The sequence below is a fragment of the Mytilus californianus genome, unplaced genomic scaffold (assembly GCF_021869535.1).
Source record: "Mytilus californianus isolate M0D057914Y unplaced genomic scaffold, xbMytCali1.0.p SCAF_10, whole genome shotgun sequence".
Lineage (NCBI taxonomy): Eukaryota > Metazoa > Mollusca > Bivalvia > Mytilida > Mytilidae > Mytilus > Mytilus californianus.
The window spans coordinates 22,725,904-22,745,083 of record NW_026262582.1 but is presented as its reverse complement, the minus strand read 5'-3'; the positions used below and the strand labels follow the sequence as shown (position 1 = coordinate 22,745,083).

Sequence of the window (19,180 nt, the reverse complement as noted above, 5' to 3'; positions counted from 1 at the left end):
CTTGATGATCCAGCTATGTATCGTTCTTTATACGGTGTTTTGTGAAGTTTTGGTATCTAGTATAATGACGGTAGATTTTCTTCGTTTTCTTTGATGTTAATACCAAAAAAGAAGGACAGATTTGTGATTTTGTAAAATGTCATCCTTTATAAATGGTATTAGAGAATATGTAGTATTATCAGTTGTGCTGTGTATTCCAAGCTTTTTTGTGAGACATTGCAAATACTGGTTTTTACATACGAAGACAATATTATTGGAGACTTTATCTGCTGGAACAACGACATATTTGTCATGTAAAGAGGATAAAGCATTCACAACCTGTGGGTTCGTGAATGGGTAAAAAACCACTGTGCTCATAGTACATCGTAGTTTTTGAATGCGCTTCGGAATGCATTATCGAAAAACTTTGATCCATGAACACAGAGTCCCCAGTTCTGGTTCGTCTGGTTGCGCTTTACCCATTTTCTAGCATAGTCTAGCATGCTTTGTGAAATAAAGTAATATCAAAACTTACAGATCATTTCCTTTATCAATGCTGCTAAAACAAGGTTGAACATAACATTATTCAAATGCACACTGAATATGTATACCAAATATATAACCACATTTATTTCCTTCTTTATTTGTTTGTTTGTCGCTTGTTAGTTAAGTGCCACTCTTTGTAAGTATAAGGCAATTTAGAGGAATTTCAAAACATGGCCGCAATAAAAACCAGCCGACCTTATCATCCTATTTTGAAGTTACCCTCATTCAAAACAAGAAATGATAGGTGTTTCGTTTATGTGTGTTGTGGTCATTCGAGAAATATCTGGAAGATAAATTTTGGTTAGAATCATTGCAAACTGCAGAGTTAGCTCCCCTTAATTATTAATTTCTAGTGCATTTCAATCTGAAATACCAGAACAGAAAAAGGAAAAGAATGTTATATCCGTGCATCATTATACATTTTGAAGTTAAACTATTATAACAATCTTTGAAAGTCCCTAATCAATGCAGTTGAACGCCAGCATCAATGAAACTTACAACTATTTCAAATCATAATAAAGATATTTTGTCGGTTTCTGAATTGAGAAAGCAGGCCAATTAGTTGTAAAAATGAGGTTCATCTGGGTAAATTATCTGTATATTGTTAATTATTATAAACATGACTGATTTAAATTTGATTCCTATGTTGTTTGTACCATGTGCATAGTTGTAATTAATGTACTGTATATTTTATATGTAATATGTGTTTTGCATAATATGTCACGGTTTAATTTAGCCATAAAGTTCTATATTTTTTAATCTATCATTATTTTTAAATCCAATTGTCACGCCTCATCGATTGTATGTGTATGCACAAAACAACATTATAATTCCACTGCTGCAAATCCTTTGTACTGCAACATCAACTTCCACTGCTGCTACTACCTCTTCAATTGCAATGCTGCTGCTTACTTTTGTACTGTTACATCTACTTCCACTGTTGCTTCTACCTCTACTATTGCATTGCTGCTGCTACGTCTTATTCTGTAAAATCTACTTCTACTGGTGCTACTTTCTCTTCTACTGCAACGATGTTACTTCTATTTCTTCTGCTGCCACTTCTACCTCTATTGTCACCACTTCTACTTCCGCTACTGCTACTCTCACTTGTACTGTCGCATCTACGTCAACTGTTGCTACTTCCTCTACTACTGCCACATCTACTTCCACTACTGCTACTATCCCCACTGTTGCCAATTGTACTTCTACTGCTGCTACTTCTACTTCGACATGTTCGACTGTTTCTACTACCTCTTCTGCTGCCACTTATATTTCCACTGCTGCTACTACCTCTACTGCTACAACTTCTATTTCCACTGCTGCTACTATCTCTACTGCTGCATCTTCTATTTTCACTGCTGCTACTACATTTACTGCTTCAACTGCTTCTCCTACCTCTACTACTTCCGTTGCTGCTACTACCTCTTCTGCATGTTCTGATTTCTCTGTTGCTACTGGCTCTACTGTTGCTACTTCTACCTCCACTGCTGCTACTGCCTCTTCTCCTGCAACATCTACTTCTACTATTGCTACGACCTTTACTACTGCCAATTCTACTTCCACTCCTGCTATTACCTTTACTACTGCCAATTCTTCTTCTTCTGTTGTAACTACCTCTTCTTCTGTCATAGCTGCTTCTACATCTTCTACAGTCACGTTTACTCCTCCTGCTGCTACTACCGCTACTACTGCCGCTTCTACTTCCATTTGACCACTTCCTCTACAGCCGCCACATCTATTTCCACTGCTGCTACTGCACCTACTACTGCCAGTTCCTCTTCCACTGCTGCTACAACATCTACTACTGTCATTCCTACTTCCACTGCTGCAACTACCTCTACTACTGCAACATCTACTTTAACTGCTGCTACAACATCTACAACTGCAACATCTACTTCCACTGTTGCTGCTGCCGCTAGTTCTTCCACTGCTTCTAATTCCTCTAATACTGACAAATCTACTACCACTGCTTCTACTAACTCTATTGCTACCACATCCTTTTCGACTGCTGCTCATACATTTTCTGCTACCAGTTCTTCTTCGTTTGCTGCTACTAATATAACTTAACTACTACACTGCTACTAATACTATTATACAAAGATTTTATTGAAATCATACTTTTTTTATTGACCTTAAGTTTATAATATTTTATAAAAATTTAGAATATCCTATAAATTTCTATTTTACTTTTGCATTTTAATCTGGTGATATCAATAAACCGTAAACCGACACCTTCAAGTGGAACAAATAAGGATGTTGATATCTTTTCATGGTTTGGTTTTAATATCAAAATGAAATTGGAAATAGAAAGATAAAAAAGCTATCTGATATTTCTTAGATGTTCATGTCATTTCATTTATTGTTGACATCAATTCCTATTAATTCTAAAACTACTGTTTTGCATTTATAATTCATGTATTAATAAGATTTTTTTTCCATTTCAATAAACATCTTTACCTTTCGGTAATAAATAATTAAGTCCTATGAGTTTACATAAAATGCTGGAAAAAGATGTGATGGAATATTTCACTCCATTAACCTCTTTTTGTTCACTAATTGTAATTTTGAACATGCCGATGTATTCTGCAGCTTGGAAAATGAAACAACACATATTTTCCGTTAATTTGTCATGAAACAAGTCACTAAACGGAACTATGAAAGCAGAAACAATTGTAAGGTCCGTGTAATTGTTTTTGAGATATAAGCCATTACAATTTTGGCGTGAAATGATTCTTTCTAGGTTTTTCACACACTTAACATTGGCTCCCTTTTTCTTTCAAAAACTAGGGAAAAATAACAAGATTATGTATTTACTTGCATTGTAATAAAAATAATATTTAGAAAAGTCGTAAAATATTCAATTCGTGACGAAACAACATAGATAATTGACTTATACGCAACACGCGTTCGTGAATTAGTGTGTTGTTCCGTCACTCGTTGAATATTGTTCTATGTTTCAATTCTTTGATAAGTTATTCTACGATAATGCAATTCGTTAGTAAAAGAGATTTAATTCGACGTCATTATATAGTTTTTAAGTCAAAAAAAATAAAAGTTGATTAGTTAAATTGCTCTATGAGATCGCGTTTCCGTTTATCTGAAGATTCACTTAACAGTGTTACATTTTAGCAATTGTATTTAAAAATCATAAAAGATACCAGGCTTATACTTTATTAGGCTTTATTATGCCATACACTCTTTACACAAGACCGAGCATAAGACATATAAGTGGCGCTCTAATCAAAACAGTTTTATAAAACAAGGAATAAATCTTTACTCCAGATATCTCAATTTGTGACCGCAAAATTAGCTTACGACGTCGAGTAAAAAAGTATGAAATACACTTTATATTTTCCTGCTTTACAACAATAAAGAAAATGTAAGAATATCTCGAATATCTATGCATCAGCCTTGATACAATATATTTAGCATAAAGTATGTTTGTAAAAATCAAATAGAACAATGTACAAGCCAGTAAGAGTATATCAACTGAAAAGTATGAATTCTTACATGCAATGTATATTTTCACTTGGGACTTAATTGATTTTAAATTGATTATTTTTTTCTTTTATAAAACTATATTTTATTTAGTTGAAAAACAACGAACAACGACAAAGGACATGACATCTATATTTCTCTTTAGATGATTTAAAAATCTAATATCTTTATTCTTGTTAGCTCCATGCTTTGACATGATTGGGGGTTTAATTGTCTTGCTTAACACTATCACGTTCGTTATGACAAAACTTCATATCGTCAAATTATTGGAATTCATGTGGGTACAAACTGCTGACCTCTAATTGTAAATCTTTTCCTTTATTTGTTTGAATCTTCTTTCGTGACAAAACTACAGAAAGCTAACTAATTAAAAAATAAAACAAACAAAAATACCGAACTCCAAGGAAAATTCAAAACGGAAAGTCCCTTAATCATGTTAATGTATTTAAATTACATTTGTAACAATACTAACAGATGCCATGATTATATGTTTACTGATGAGAATCATTGATTTACTAAACATGCAAAATACATTTATGGAGAAGAACTTCAGCTGAAAAAAACTATTTTTCAATAATGTCTATTTTTTTGACATCATTGTATTGGCATATACTCGATACAAAATATACGAAAAAACGACGATTTCAACTTTTCCATCACTAACTTTCCTTTTTTTGGACGGACAGCGAATTTCTTCTTGCCGCAACTTATGACATGTACATTTAACATTTAAGTTCAAATGAAGCTGGACTTAATGCACTTCACCTTAAATCCACATAGTTTCTTTCACAGGGTAACATATTCAACAGACCTTTACAATAAATGCTTAAAATTTTACAGTCGGTATTTCATCTTCTCTGTAAAAATAACGTTTTCTAGCAAAATATCAATATAAGACGGCATTCCCTATCTTTTATTGTCTAATCGTTGATAGAAAACATGATAAAAATATGTACGTTTAAACACGGAAAATGTCTTGCATCTTTCAACAGCAAGGGCTACAGGGAGGATATACATGAACTCAATAATTCAGTTAAAGTGGCTCTTTCTTCTGATGGTCTTACAATGTTACCTCTCACAAATACTGTCAATTTTAATAAAATTGTATGATGAGGTTTCATGAAACCTTTGATGCATGTTGTTTCAATTTTTCTTGTTTTTATGAGCGACCATATTCAACCAAATGATGTGGCTGCCTTATCGAGCTCCTGTAATAGCGATCCCATTTTGACCCTACTTTATGTGCCGATTTTTTACTTCATCTGTGTTTAGCACTGTGCAGATTTTTCAGTTGTTTGTTTTAGTTTAACAACAAATGGTCTAGAAAGACTAAACTCATGCCGATACCTTTTATAGCTTACTATACGGTATAGGGTTTTCTCATTGTTAAAGACCGTTGTCCAAATCCTCGTCTTTTTGGTCTTTGGTTAATAAATGTTTAATTGAAAATCCTGCAACATCTCGTATTTTATATCAAATGGAAAGTTTGTTAGACTGGGTTCCTGCTATGTTAAAGTACCTTGATATATAAAATATGTTTAATACAAACATATATAAACAAGAGTACCAGTCTAACATTTGGTTTGCAAGTACAAGTGGCTAAATTCCACCTCATTGTGTGTCGGTATATCTGTCAGGTTATCTGGACCAGGTGTTGTTTGTTGTTAATTGTCTTTATTTTTTCGGATGTTTTTTTTCTGGAAAGTCGAGTGTTAGTGGTTAATGTTGTCTGATGTACTGTCAAATACTTTTGATGATTCCTTTTAGCTGTCTTCGTATTATACAATGTACAAAATTAGAAACAATTAAAACAGCCCTCAAAAAGGAAGGTGCACATCATCTATATGTGTGCAAAATTGCTGTAAAGGTTAAACTATAAAACAAAATTAATGCTGATTTTAGAAAATTTTGCAGAAAAAAGTGTGTTCAAATGAGAAAGGAATCCTTGAACATTGCAACAACAGTAAGTGTAATACATTTGGTATGTTTCAAACACTCTAGTTTGCCATGTTTCATGAAAACATATTGGTACAAAATTTTAAATAGTCGGGTTACAAAATCGCTTCTTAGAGTTTTATAAATATGGCACTGTAAACCAAAATTTGACAGTTAATTAAAACAGTCTGACAAAAAATATTTTATTAAAAACGAATAAAAAAACAACATCAACCATACGTAATGTGCAGTTTCCTACATTAACAATGCTTAACTGTGTATTAAAGTGTTTATAAACATTTTTTTTATATATTCGTTGGAAACAACTTCAAGTCAAATAGTATGTCTATACATTACAAAACATCTATGTTCAGCCATTAAGAATTCGAAACTGATCATTAAGGAATGATCAGTACAAAGATATAATGAGGGGTCATTCAATATTTTATCATATATGAGGTTGTGGATGAGGGTTTACAGAATAGAGAATGATGGACAAAAAATATAAAGAATAGAGAAAAATGGATAAAAAAATAAAGAACAGTGAATAATGAGGTGCTAAAATATACAAAATAGAGAATAATGTGTAAAAAGTATACAGAATAGAGAAAAATGGCATAAAAATGAAGGAATACAGACATAAAGGACCACCCCATCCACATTCTCATATATTTGGTGATGATTTTCAATATAATCTTCTTAAAAAATAAAAGAGGCAACATATTTCGAAATAAAGAAGGTTTTCGCTAAATATTCATCATATGACATAATTTGCGTTATCCACACGCCACCATTTGACTATGTATTCTTTAAACCAGTTTGATACGAGGGGCACAGTTAACATTTGGTCACATGGCAATACTCCCACTCGCCATCGCCTGTTCCTTTATAACAGTAAGGCCTCCCTACACCTTTAGGATCTCTGCAGTAATTAGTCACGTGATCAGCTGGATCTGACGGAAGGTCTTGTGTTTTGATAGTATCCCAACGCTTACAGGCGGTCCCGAGAGCACTGCAGCTGACTTTACCTCTATAGGTAGAACTAATGTTGTAGCAATCATCTACTATAAAAGACAATCATTTAATGCATAATATGTTTTTGTTCCTGTACATAGTTCTTTTGTTGTATACATCAGTACCTGTAATTTCTTAGTACTTAAATTAAAATTAATAAGTACATGTATGAATGCATGTTTGCGCAATAACTGCTAACGAAAATATAAGTAACAATATATACGTAGATGAATTATATGCAATGACATAAGCGTTACCGTCATCAACTGTAAAAGTTATATGTATCATGTAATTGAATTATATGCAATGACATGTGCGTTATCTTCATCACCTGTTAAAGTTATATGTAGCATATAATTGAATTATATGCAATGACATGTGCATTACCTTCATAAACTAAAAAAGTTATATGTATCAATCATGTTATTGAAATATATGCAATGACATGTGCGTTACCTTCATCAACTGTTGAAGTAATATGTATAATGTTATTGAATTATATGCACTGTCATGTGCGTTACCTTCATCAACTGTTAAAGTTATATGTATCATGTAATTGAATTATATGCAATGCCATGTGCGTTATCTTCATCAACTGTTAAAGTTATACTATCATATAATTAAATTATATGCAATGACATGTGCATTACCTTCATCAACTGTTAAAGTTATATGTATCATGTTATTGAAATATATCCAATGACATGTGCGTTACCTTAATCAACTGTTGAAGTTATATGTATAATGTAATAATTATATGCACTGACATATGCGTTACCTTCATCAACTGTTAAAGTTATAGGTATCATGTAATTGAATAATATGCACTGACATGTGCGTTACCTTCATCGACTATTAAAGTTATATGCATCATATAATTGAATTATATGCACTGACATGTGTGTTACCTTTCATTAACTTTTAAAGTTATATGTATTATATAATTGAATTATATGCAATGACATGTGCATTACCTTCAGTAACTAATAAAGTTATATGTATCATGTAATTGAATTATATGCAATGACATGTGCGTTACCTTCATCAACTGTTAAAGTTTAATGTATCATGAAATTAAAGTATATGCAATGACACATGTATTACCTTCATCAACTGTTAAAGTTATATGTATTATGTTATTGAAATATATGCAATGACATATGCGTAACCTTCATCAACTGTTAATGCTATAGGTATCATGTAATTGAATTATTTGCACTGACATGTGTGTTACCTTCATCGACTGTTAAAGTTAATTGTATCATGTAATTGGATTATATGCAATGACATGTGAGTTTCCTTCAACAACTGTTAAAGTTATATGTATCATATAATTAAATTATATGCAATGACATGTGCATTACCTTCATCAACTGTTAAAGTTATATGTATCATGTTATTGGAATATATACAATGACATGTGCGTTACCTTCACCAACTGTTGAAGTTAGGTGTATAATGTAATTGAATTATATGCATTGACATATGCGTTACATTAATCAACTGTTAAAGTTATATGTATCATGTTATTGAAATATATACAATGACATTAACATTAAACAACTGTTGAAGTTAGGTGTATAATGTAATTGAATTATATGCATTGACATATGCGTTACATTAATCATCTGTTAAAGTTATATATATCATGTAATTGAATTATATGCAATGACATGTACGTTATCTTCATCAACTGATTATAGTAACTGCGAATACTCTTAGACCGGTGATATGTCTCTTTCGTGTTTTTATAAGTTGTGTTTGTGCTTCGTATCAATTTGATGAGTCAAGTCCTTTTCAAGTCTTTTTCAACTGATTTTTAAAGTTCTTATATGGCACAATTTCAGCACAGTCTTAGGTAAGGGGAGGATTTTGACTCCTTCAAACATGTTTAACCCCGCCACATTCTGAATGTGCCTGTCCCAAGCCAGGAGCATATAGTTCGGTGGTTGTCGTTTGTTGCTGTTTATTATATTTCTTTTTCGTTTGTTATTTTGTACATAAATCAGACCGCTGTTTTTCTTGCTTGAATTACTTTACCTTAAGCCATGTCGGGAGCTTTTATGGTTTTCTATGCGGTATGCGGTATGGGTTTTTTCTCATCGTTGAAGTCCGTTTGGTGACCTAGAGTTGCTAACATCTACGTCATTTGGTCTATGGTTGACAGCTGTCTCATTTGTAATCATATCTTACCCATACTCCTTATTTCATATTCATGTTTTTCTTTTTTGACATTGAGGCTCTTAATGAACAAAAATTTTCAAACATGTATGTCCCCGTTTGTTCAGCATCGTTGTACATTAATACTTTTCTTTATTTTGACTTTGTTTTAAACATTGCAAACATATTAAGAAAAACAGTCTCTTATCAAATTTACCTAGCATTTCACAGATATGAAAATTAATGCAAAATAGTAAAATATCTAAAGAAAATGTACAAAAAAAGCATACCACCACATGACATACTGAAATCCGACCAGGATTTGTTTGATTGACAAACGCTGCTTGGGCAATGACCTGTCGACTCATCTGTAGTTAAAGATTTACAGCTATATAATGCTCCTAATAATCCATATGCCATATTATATTTAACAGTCAATCCATTGGGTATGTTCCCAACCTGTTGACACGCATCGCCTGAAATACAGAATAAATAGTCATCAAGATTGATTTGTTGCTTGTGGGTAACGCCTCTTTCATCACTTTTGGCTACAGTGTGGCAGCCAGTTTGTATTGGTGGAGGAAGCCGGAACCCTCGGAGAGAACAACCGACCTAAGGCAGAAAAACTTGGAATCCTTGTTTGAAAGATTGGAATCGACCGCTTAAATAAACTTGAAATTATGATATTTCCTGCATGGTTTATGTCACAAGCAATGTTGATTTGTTGAACAGTAATGCCAGGTAACCGACCAACAGAACCATTAAAGCATTTTGACACTAAGAGTATGATAAAATGAGAGTAAGGACAATATTTGACAGGCAAGACTTATACTTGTGCATAACTACTTGATAAAGGAATACTCATTTTTGGTAAATACGAATTTTCCTCTTTGCACAAAACATGTGCGTTCTCTATAAGTTTATATTTGTCTTTTTTAGTACAAAAGTACTGTCAAGGGAAGTATTGGTTTTCAATAATCTGTTGGAAGGGGAAATTTCTAGAAGACTATTAAAACCATGGCCAAAAGGAAACAACAAAGACAAACAACAATTTCCAACACACTTCAAAGACCCGAACAATTAAGTCCATCAAAACATCAAGTAAATACATGTGTTCTGGAAGAGCTAGATATCCCTCTTCAACGTGTGACACTCGGCGTTTTTCTCCTTTTTAAAATTCGATGATAGATATTTGGTGATAACAAAATACGGATAATGCTAAAACACTGATAAAACATGAACTCTGCCGAGAATATTTCCGATTCGTGAAGAATCCGTGTATCACGAAAGTTTATACAGTTCATTACCAATTTTTAAGTTGTAGGCAAGGCTTATAGTACTATACGGTCAGTTACTGTATATCATTTAATATTAAACAGCCTACACATTTTGACTGCTCAAATAGAACGGCTGCAGTTTAGATTTAAGCTAAAATAGTTTACCGATGTTCAAATCTCGTAAATAGCTATAAATTAATGATGGACGAATCAAGATAACAAACAAAAACTGGAGGAATCGAATGAACTCAGAAACGCGCGAAAACGGGTGCGTCAACAAGGTCAGCTTCTCCTGCTATGCATGCATAGTCTGCATGTCAATCCAGTTAACATATTACAATCGGGGATAGGACATGATTGGGGATAGGAACGATTGGTTAAATTACAGATTAGAAGACTATACTGATATATAAAGTTCCAAGACCAGAAAAAACATATCACTGGTGAGTTGAGACACCGACGCATCTTATCGGTCAACCAATTCGTGATTGTGTAAACACTTTTATCATCACAGAATAGGAATATATTATGTAAAACATTCACTTATCTTATAAAATTACATTTTGTGACTGCACAAAATTCCCAACGAAAATTTTGATCAGTCGTATAACACCATGGAGTTGATTGATGGTCAGGATCTCGACAGAAGTTTGAATTGAAGTCCGAAATCTTTTCCGAAGTAAATAGATGTGAGTGTGGTGATTGGAGATTCCACATTTGGCAGGTTCTTCCACTGTGAGTATAGTTAACATATCCATCATAGTTCCAGCTTTCGTCGAGATAGCAGTCAGCTATGCAAAATTAAAACATTCATTTAATTCATTCACCCTTCAAACAGGCAATAACTTTACATGTACAATATGTAAGCAGAAATGTTTGTTACTTTAAAAAAAATCTGTATTTCTTGAAAAGTATTCTTCCTGGCCGATAAGATTTTTTACAGAACTAAAAGCAATCATAAACACTATATTTCCATATACCATGTATACTGTAGTTTAGTTTTTCCAAGATAAGGAAATCGCACTAAGAGCTTTAATGGACATTGTGAAAGATTTTTGTTAAATTTTTTAAATATTTCATGGTTTGCAGTGTTTATCTTATCTGTAATGAATGTCGCGGGATAAAGGTATATGTGTTTAAAGTGTCGTTGTCAACGCATGAACACAATATGTAATTTTTTGTTTGTTTTTATTTAATTAACGATTACAATTAGTTGTTTATCTATGTAAATGTCCATTTTACAATACCATAATTGACTCTGTAACTAGAGATCCATTTGTACGAGTTTCTTCCTTATGGAGGGACATATATTTTTTATCCGTTTTTTCTTCAAATATTTGATTACATATAATCTTTTCCTAAGCTATAAAGCTTTAAAATTAATAGGAATTGGTTTTCAATTAAAATCAGTTTTAACGCCTTTATATCACTTTCAACTTAATATAGTTTGAATGGATAGCAACTCAATTTGTCCATATGTGAACACGTCTATAATTTCCAAAGAGGAATAAAAGTGTACAATAAAGAAATCAAATTGGTTATTGGCAAATATACTATTCACTGCCAAATACCACATGATAAGCCTTCCTCAGCCATACTGTAATAATATTTACGTTTGCTACTCTTCAAATATTTTGCATGATTTGGTATATTTATGATGACGTAATTATATAGCAGTGGATCATGTGTTTGGGTATATGGGGATGTTACAAAGTGCTATGCAATTTAATATATAATTTATGAAGACACATTCCCTTAATAATGATTATAGTGCATTGTTTGAAAGTTTAATTTTCTTATTAGTTGTTTTTTCTGAGGGAAAAAGTTTTCCTTTTACAATTGCATCGAATATTTCATTTCAAAGACTTCGTTCCCGATTCCTACGTGGGGGCCTCGGTGGTTGAGTGGTCTAAGTAGTTACTACTGTAATCACTAGCCAGTCAACACTGAGGTTGTGAGTTCGAACCCCGCTCGTGCGGGTGCACTCGACTCCAATCTTAATTGACTAGGATTGTCAGTTTTCCTATCGAAGGTCGGTGATTTTCTCCGGCTTCCTCCACCAATAAAAACTAGCCGCCACGAAATAGCCTAAAAGCGGTGCTTAAAAGTGGCGTTAAAACACCAAAAATCAATCAAATCAACCGATTCCTACGTTACGCTACAGTAAAGTTATATATAATAACCTCTTTTAAAATTGTTTTTTGAATTAGTATTATATATATACATGAAATATTTGGAATAAAACGAGTGCCAGCAAGCTTCTGAATATTGAATTTCTATTTTTAAGTTTGTAAAAATTAGATTTAAACATCATTGTGTGCTTTTTGCTATTTCATCCCAAAACTACATCAGCACAGAGAAATCAGGTAACATAAACAAAATATAATTATAGATGTCATTGCTGGAATATCGAGGATAGATTACTAATTATGTTACCTCCTATCGGTTTCATTAACTCTTTGATGTCTGAAATGGAAATAATAATTTTGAATCTATTTGCATATAAGCCGATCCACAATCAAATTAATCATATTTAGATGTATAAAGTTTATGACGATTGAACAAACTAGTATATCATTAACACTATATTTATATGTACCAATCTTGGATGGTACAATAGTCTATCTATATTTTCCTTGGTTTGAAAGTTAACTTTGTCTGATTTATGCAATACGATCTAGATAACATTTGTTTGGCTTTATGAAATTATGATTGAAACGTATCAATTAGCAGGAAAAAGATGTGTCTTTGAGAGTCGTGTCTTTAACAAATGTTAAACTGGTTGGCTCATATCGATTTGTATTCTATACTTTTGGTCGACTGAATAGATGAAAGTCTGCTCATCAAAAAATAGTTAGTTTACATAGAGCGACTTATGAAAAGAATAAAGACATCCGATGTTTATATCACCTCAAGGGAAATATGGATGTCATGTCATATGTCCTTGATTGTTGTTTTTCAGCTAAATAAAATATAGTTTTATAAAAGTCAAAATAATCAATTTAAGATGACTTAAGTCCCAAGTGTAAGTATACATTGTATGTTAGAATTCATACTTTTCAGTTGATATACTCTTACTGGCTTCTACAATGTTCTATTTGATTTTTACAAACACACTTTATGCTAAATATATTGTATCAATGCTGATGCATAGATATTCGAGATACTCTTACGTTTTCTTTATTGTTGTATAGCAGGACAATATAAAGCGTATTTCATACTTTTTTTACTCGACGTCGTTAGCTAATTTTACTGTCACAAATTGAGATATCCGGCGTAAAGGTTTATTCCTTGTTTGATAAAACTGTTTTGGTTCGAGCGCTACTGATATGTCTTATGTAAAGAGTGTATGGCTAATAAAGTATAAGCCTGGTATCTTTTATGATTTTTGAATACAATTGGTAAAATGTAAAACTGTTAAGTGAATCTTTAGACAAATGGAAACGCGATCTCGTAGTGCAATTTACCAAATCGACTTTTATGTTTTTAACTTAAAAACTATATGATGACGTCGAATCAAATTTCTTGTACTAACGATTTACATTATCATAGAATAACTAATCAAAGAATTGAAACATAGAACAATATTCAACGAGTTACTGAACAACACACTAATTCACGAATGTGTGTTGCGCATAAGTAAATTATCTATGTTGTTTCGTCACGAGTTGAATAATTTACGATTTTTCTAAATATTATTTTTATTACAATGCAAGTAAAAAGGTATTGAGATGTTCCCTTATATTAAGCTTGTTTTTTGACTTTCTGTCAGATTTTCGAAATCCTCTGATTTTCCCTGCTAACCCCTTAGTTTTCTTTTTATAATTTTATAACATTTTATTTAAAAATCCAAAATTCTTGTTATTTTTCCATACTTTTTGAAAGAAAAAGGGAACCAATGTTTAATGTATGAAAGATCTAGAAAGAATCATTTCACGCCAATATTGTAATGGCTTATATCTCAAAAACAAGATCACGGACCTTGCATATTTTTCTGCTTTTTCAGTTCCGTTACATATATATATACTATCAACTAATAACAGTATTTAAAAAAGCGTGAGTAGGGAATATCCTTAAGGTTAAAATATTATGCAATTATTGATAAAAAAAAATGTATAACAAAAATACCGAACTCCAAGATATATTAAAAAGGGCAAAGTTCATACAAACTGTCAAATTCAATTAGACTTTATCAACCAACGGAACGAATGGAAAACAACTCTTATACTCCTGACTTGGTACAGGCATTTTCCGAGGAAAATGGTGAGTTAAACATGGTTGTATAGCTAGCTTAACTTCCCACTTGTAAGACATTGTTTATAGACGATCCGTTATAATGAAAAAATTGGGTCAGAAGCCCAAACAGACATAATAGATTAATGTGACAATAATTGGGATTGAGCAGTCAAAACTGTGTAAACATACATCTCAGACATATATTCCATTTACCTGTGTTTATAGTAATTGCAAATGGCTGATATTTTTGTTCGAGCATATTGTTTTTCTTAAATTGTTTAACATTTCATACCGATATAACATGTTACTTTAATTATTCTTCCCTTAGTTTTTTATTTTGTATTTTCATTGTATCATAGGTCAAATTTATTTGTTCAGTGTATGTTCACTGGTGTTAATATGTCCTTTGATTGAGTTAAGCTATTTCAGTTGATATTTTATAGTGTGTTTTTCTATGTTGTGATGTAACACTTTTGTTTCAGAAAAAGGGTGAAGGTTTGGTACCATTAAAATGTTTAAACCCGTTGCATTTGTTTGCACCTGTCCTAAGTCAGGAATCTGATGTTCAGTAGTTGTCGTTTGTTGATGTGGTTCATAAGTGTTTCTCGTTGGTTTTCCCGTTTGAATGGTTTTGCACTAGTAATTTTGGAGCCATTTATAGCTTATTGTTCGGTGTGAGCCAAGGCTCCGTGTTGAAGACCGTACTTTGACCTATAATGGTTTACTTTTATAAATTTTGACTTGGATGGAGAGTTGTCTCATTGGCACTCATACCACGTCTTCTTATATCCATATAACACAACTGATTAAAAAATTCAAACAAACATACAAATAAATCTAACAAAGACTCAAACAAAAGTAAATTTTACAAAGTTCATGTACGTTAAACAAATGATAAACTGGCGAATTTTATCTTTTCGGTTAAAGTCGTAACACCATTATAACATAACAAATTATGATTCCTGGTATTGATAAAAAATACTTACTATTTTTGCCGACTATGTGTAAAACATTCCATCCTGGATTTGTTTCTAGAGCATAAGAAGAAAGCTCAGATGTATTTAAACTAAGGTGGCAAGTAAAAACGGATTTATCATGGCTTGTTGCATGACAATTTTCATCGTTTACGCATTCCACTGCACATTGTAAAACGCTATAGTTATAAAAGATCTTATAAGTACTTGTGTTGTTATTTGATATGATCTTTTTGTTTTTTTCAACGGAAAATATGTGTTGTTTCATTTCCCAAGCTGCAGAATACATCGTCATGTTCAAAATTACAATAATTAAACAAAACGTTGTCAACAGCGTGTAAGAAATCGCCATGTTGTCCACTCTTTGTAATAACTCATCACATCTTTTTCTAGCATTTTATGTTAAATCATAGAATTTGATTATTTTTTACCTTGACCGAAAGGCAAGAATGCTTATTGAAATGGACACAAATCTTATTAATACATGAATTATAAATGCAAAACAGTAGTTTTAGAATCAATATGAATTGATGTCAACAATAAATAAAATGACATGAACATCTAAGAAATATCAGATAGCTTTTTTATCTTTCTATTTCCAATTTCATTTTGATATTAAAACCAAACCATGAAAAGATAACAACATCTTTATTTGTACCACATGAAGGTGTCGGTTTCCGGTTTATTGATATTATGAGATTAAAATGCAAAAGTAAGATACAAATTTATAGGATATTCTAAAACTTTATAAAATATTATAAAGGTAAATAAGATAATCTTTGTATAATAGTATTAGTAGCAGTTGTAGTAGTTAAGTTATATTAGTAGCAGACGAAGTAGCAAAAATGTATGAGCAGCAGTGGAAAAGGATGTGGTAGCAGTAGAGGAAGTAGAAGCAGTGGTAGTAGATTTGGCAGTATTAGAGGAATTAGAAGCAGGGGAAGAATTAGCAGCAGCAGCAACACATGCAACAGTGGAAGTAGATGTTGCAGCAATAGATGTTGCAGCAGCAGTTAAAGTAGATGTTGCTGTAGTAGAGGTAGTTGCAGCAGTGGAAGTAGAAGTGGCAGTAGTAGACGTTGTAGCAGCAGTGGAAGAGGAACTGGCAGTAGTAGGAGCAGTAACAGCAGTGGAAATAGATGTAGCGGCAGTAGAGGAAGTAGCCCCAGTGGAAGCGGCAGTATTATCGGTAGTAGCACCCGGGGAACTGGGGGAGGGGTGGGGTGGGGGTGTAAACATGGCTGTAGAAGATGTAGATGTAGCAGTGACAGAAGTAGAGGTAGTAGAAGCAGTGGAAGTAAAAGTGGCAGCAGCAGAGGTAGTTACAGCAGAGGAAGAAGAATTGATAGTAGTAAAGGTAATAGCAGAAGTGGAAGTAGTATTGGCAGTAGTAAAGGTAGTAGCAATAGTAGAAGTAGATGTTGCAGGAGAAGAAGCAACAGCAGCAGTTGAAGTAGAAGTGCCAGCAGTATAGCTAGTAGCAACAGAGAAATCAGAAGAGGAAGTATCAGCAATGGAAGTAGTAGATGTAGGAGCAGCAGTGGAAGCAGTAAATGTAGTAGCAGCAGTGGAAATAGCAGTTGCAGCAGTAGAGGTAGTAGCAGCAGTGGGAATATAAGTGGCAGCAGTAGAGGTAGTAGGAGCAGTCAAAGTAGAAGTAGCAGCATTAGAGGTAGTAGCAGCAGTCGAAGTAAAATTGGTTACAGTGGGGATAGTAGCAGTAGTGGAAGTAGATGTGACAGTAGTAGAGGAAGTAGCAACAGTTGACGTAGATGCGACAGTACAAGTGGTAGTAGCAGTAGCGGAAGTAGAAGTGGTGACAGTAGAGATAGAAGTGGCAGCAGTAAAAATAGAAATCGCAGCATTGCAGTAGAAGAGAAAGTAGCAGCAGTGGAAGTAGATTTAACAGAATAAGACTTAGCAGCAGCAATGCAATAGTAGAGGTAGTAGCAGCAGTGGAAGTAGATGTAACAGTACAAGAGGTAGCAGCAACATTGAAATAGAAAAGGTAGTAGCAGCAGTGGAAGTAGATGTTTGTGATTTTGTACATATACATACAATCAATGAGGTGTGACAATTGAATTTGAAAATAATTATACATTAATCAATATAGAACTTTATGGCTAAAATAAACCCTGACATATTATGCAAAACACTTATTACATATATAATATACAGTACATTAATTACAACTATGGATATTGTACAAACAACATAGGAATCAAATTTAAACCTGTCAAATAATAATGATCAATAATATACAGATATTTTACAAGTATGGACCTCATTTTTACAACTCATTGGCCTGCTTTATCAATCCAGAAACCGACAAAATATCTTTATTATGATTTGAAATAGTTCTTAGTTTCATTGATGCTGGTTTTCAATTGCATTGATAAGGGACTTTCAAAGATTGTTATAATAGTTTAACTTCAAAATGTATATTGGTGCACGAATATAACATTCTTTTCCTTTTCCTGTTCTGGTATTTCTAGATAAAATTTGGTTGAAATGCACTAGAAGTTAACAATTAAGGGGAGCTAACTCTTTAATTTGCAATAATTCTAACCAAAAGTTATCTAGATAATTCTCGAATGACCACAACACGCATAAACGAAACACCTACCATTTCTAACTCAGGATGAGGGTTACTTCAAAATAGGATGAAAAGGTCGACTGGTTTTTATTTCGGCCTTGTTTGGAAATTCTTTTTAATTGCCTGATTCTTACAAAGACTGGCACTTAATTAACAAGCAACAAACAAACAACTAAAGAAGGAAATAAATATGGTTATATATATGGTATACATATTCAGTGTGCATTTGAATAAATTATGTTCAACCGTCTTTTAGCAGCATTGATAAAGGAAATAAGCTGTAAATATGGATATTACTTTATATCACAAACAGGTTTAATCAGACAAAAACATTTTTTTATTTCAATCAGGTATCAACACCGAAAAATGTTGACAAACAATGTCAAGATGTTTCTGATAAATAAAAGACATTACTTTAATTTGCGCAAAAACGGCATAGAAAAAACATGAACTGATTGTTTGTTTAATTTATAACTTTTACGTTGAATTTCCTAGTTCAATAAAATCATTTTGAAAACGATTATATGATAAATTCCAAAAAGGACAATATGCGTTTATACAATAAACAAAGCCTTAAGATTACATAAAGAAGGCCAAGGGTGTCTCAGTGTGTTGATACCTGGTTCAAATAAAGAGTTTTGGCCAATTCCACCTGTATTTGTTTCACTTAAAATATGAAAATGGGTAGAACCTCAAATAATCGAATATAGAATATTCTATAAGATATTCTAACACAAATGTTCAAACATTTTGCATATTTCAAATTAATAAAAATGTCATTCAACACTACACATTGCTGTTGAAGACAAAATTGTAAATTTTACATGTTTTTGTTAAATTTTTCGCCAAAAGACATCTTTAACAAAAACTAATTATTTTGTTATCGAAAATCAATTTATAGTTTTAAATCCACGTAATGTTAGTAAATAAACAAATCTATTAAAATTTATTCATCTTTTGGCATT

The 19,180-nt window shown here is 32.5% G+C and overlaps 1 protein-coding gene across 1 annotated transcript; it reads right to left on the bottom strand.

Moving 5' to 3' along the window:
• Window positions 1–2,222: 2,222 nt before the first annotated feature.
• On the bottom strand, window positions 2,223–17,191 carry LOC127718704 (uncharacterized; the record flags this gene model as incomplete). Its single annotated transcript, XM_052224759.1, has 2 exons — window positions 2,223–2,506; window positions 16,453–17,191. Coding segments are annotated over 2 exons (1,023 nt in total), but the record flags the coding sequence as incomplete, so codon positions are not given.
• Between the last annotated feature and the right edge of the window lie 1,989 nt (window positions 17,192–19,180).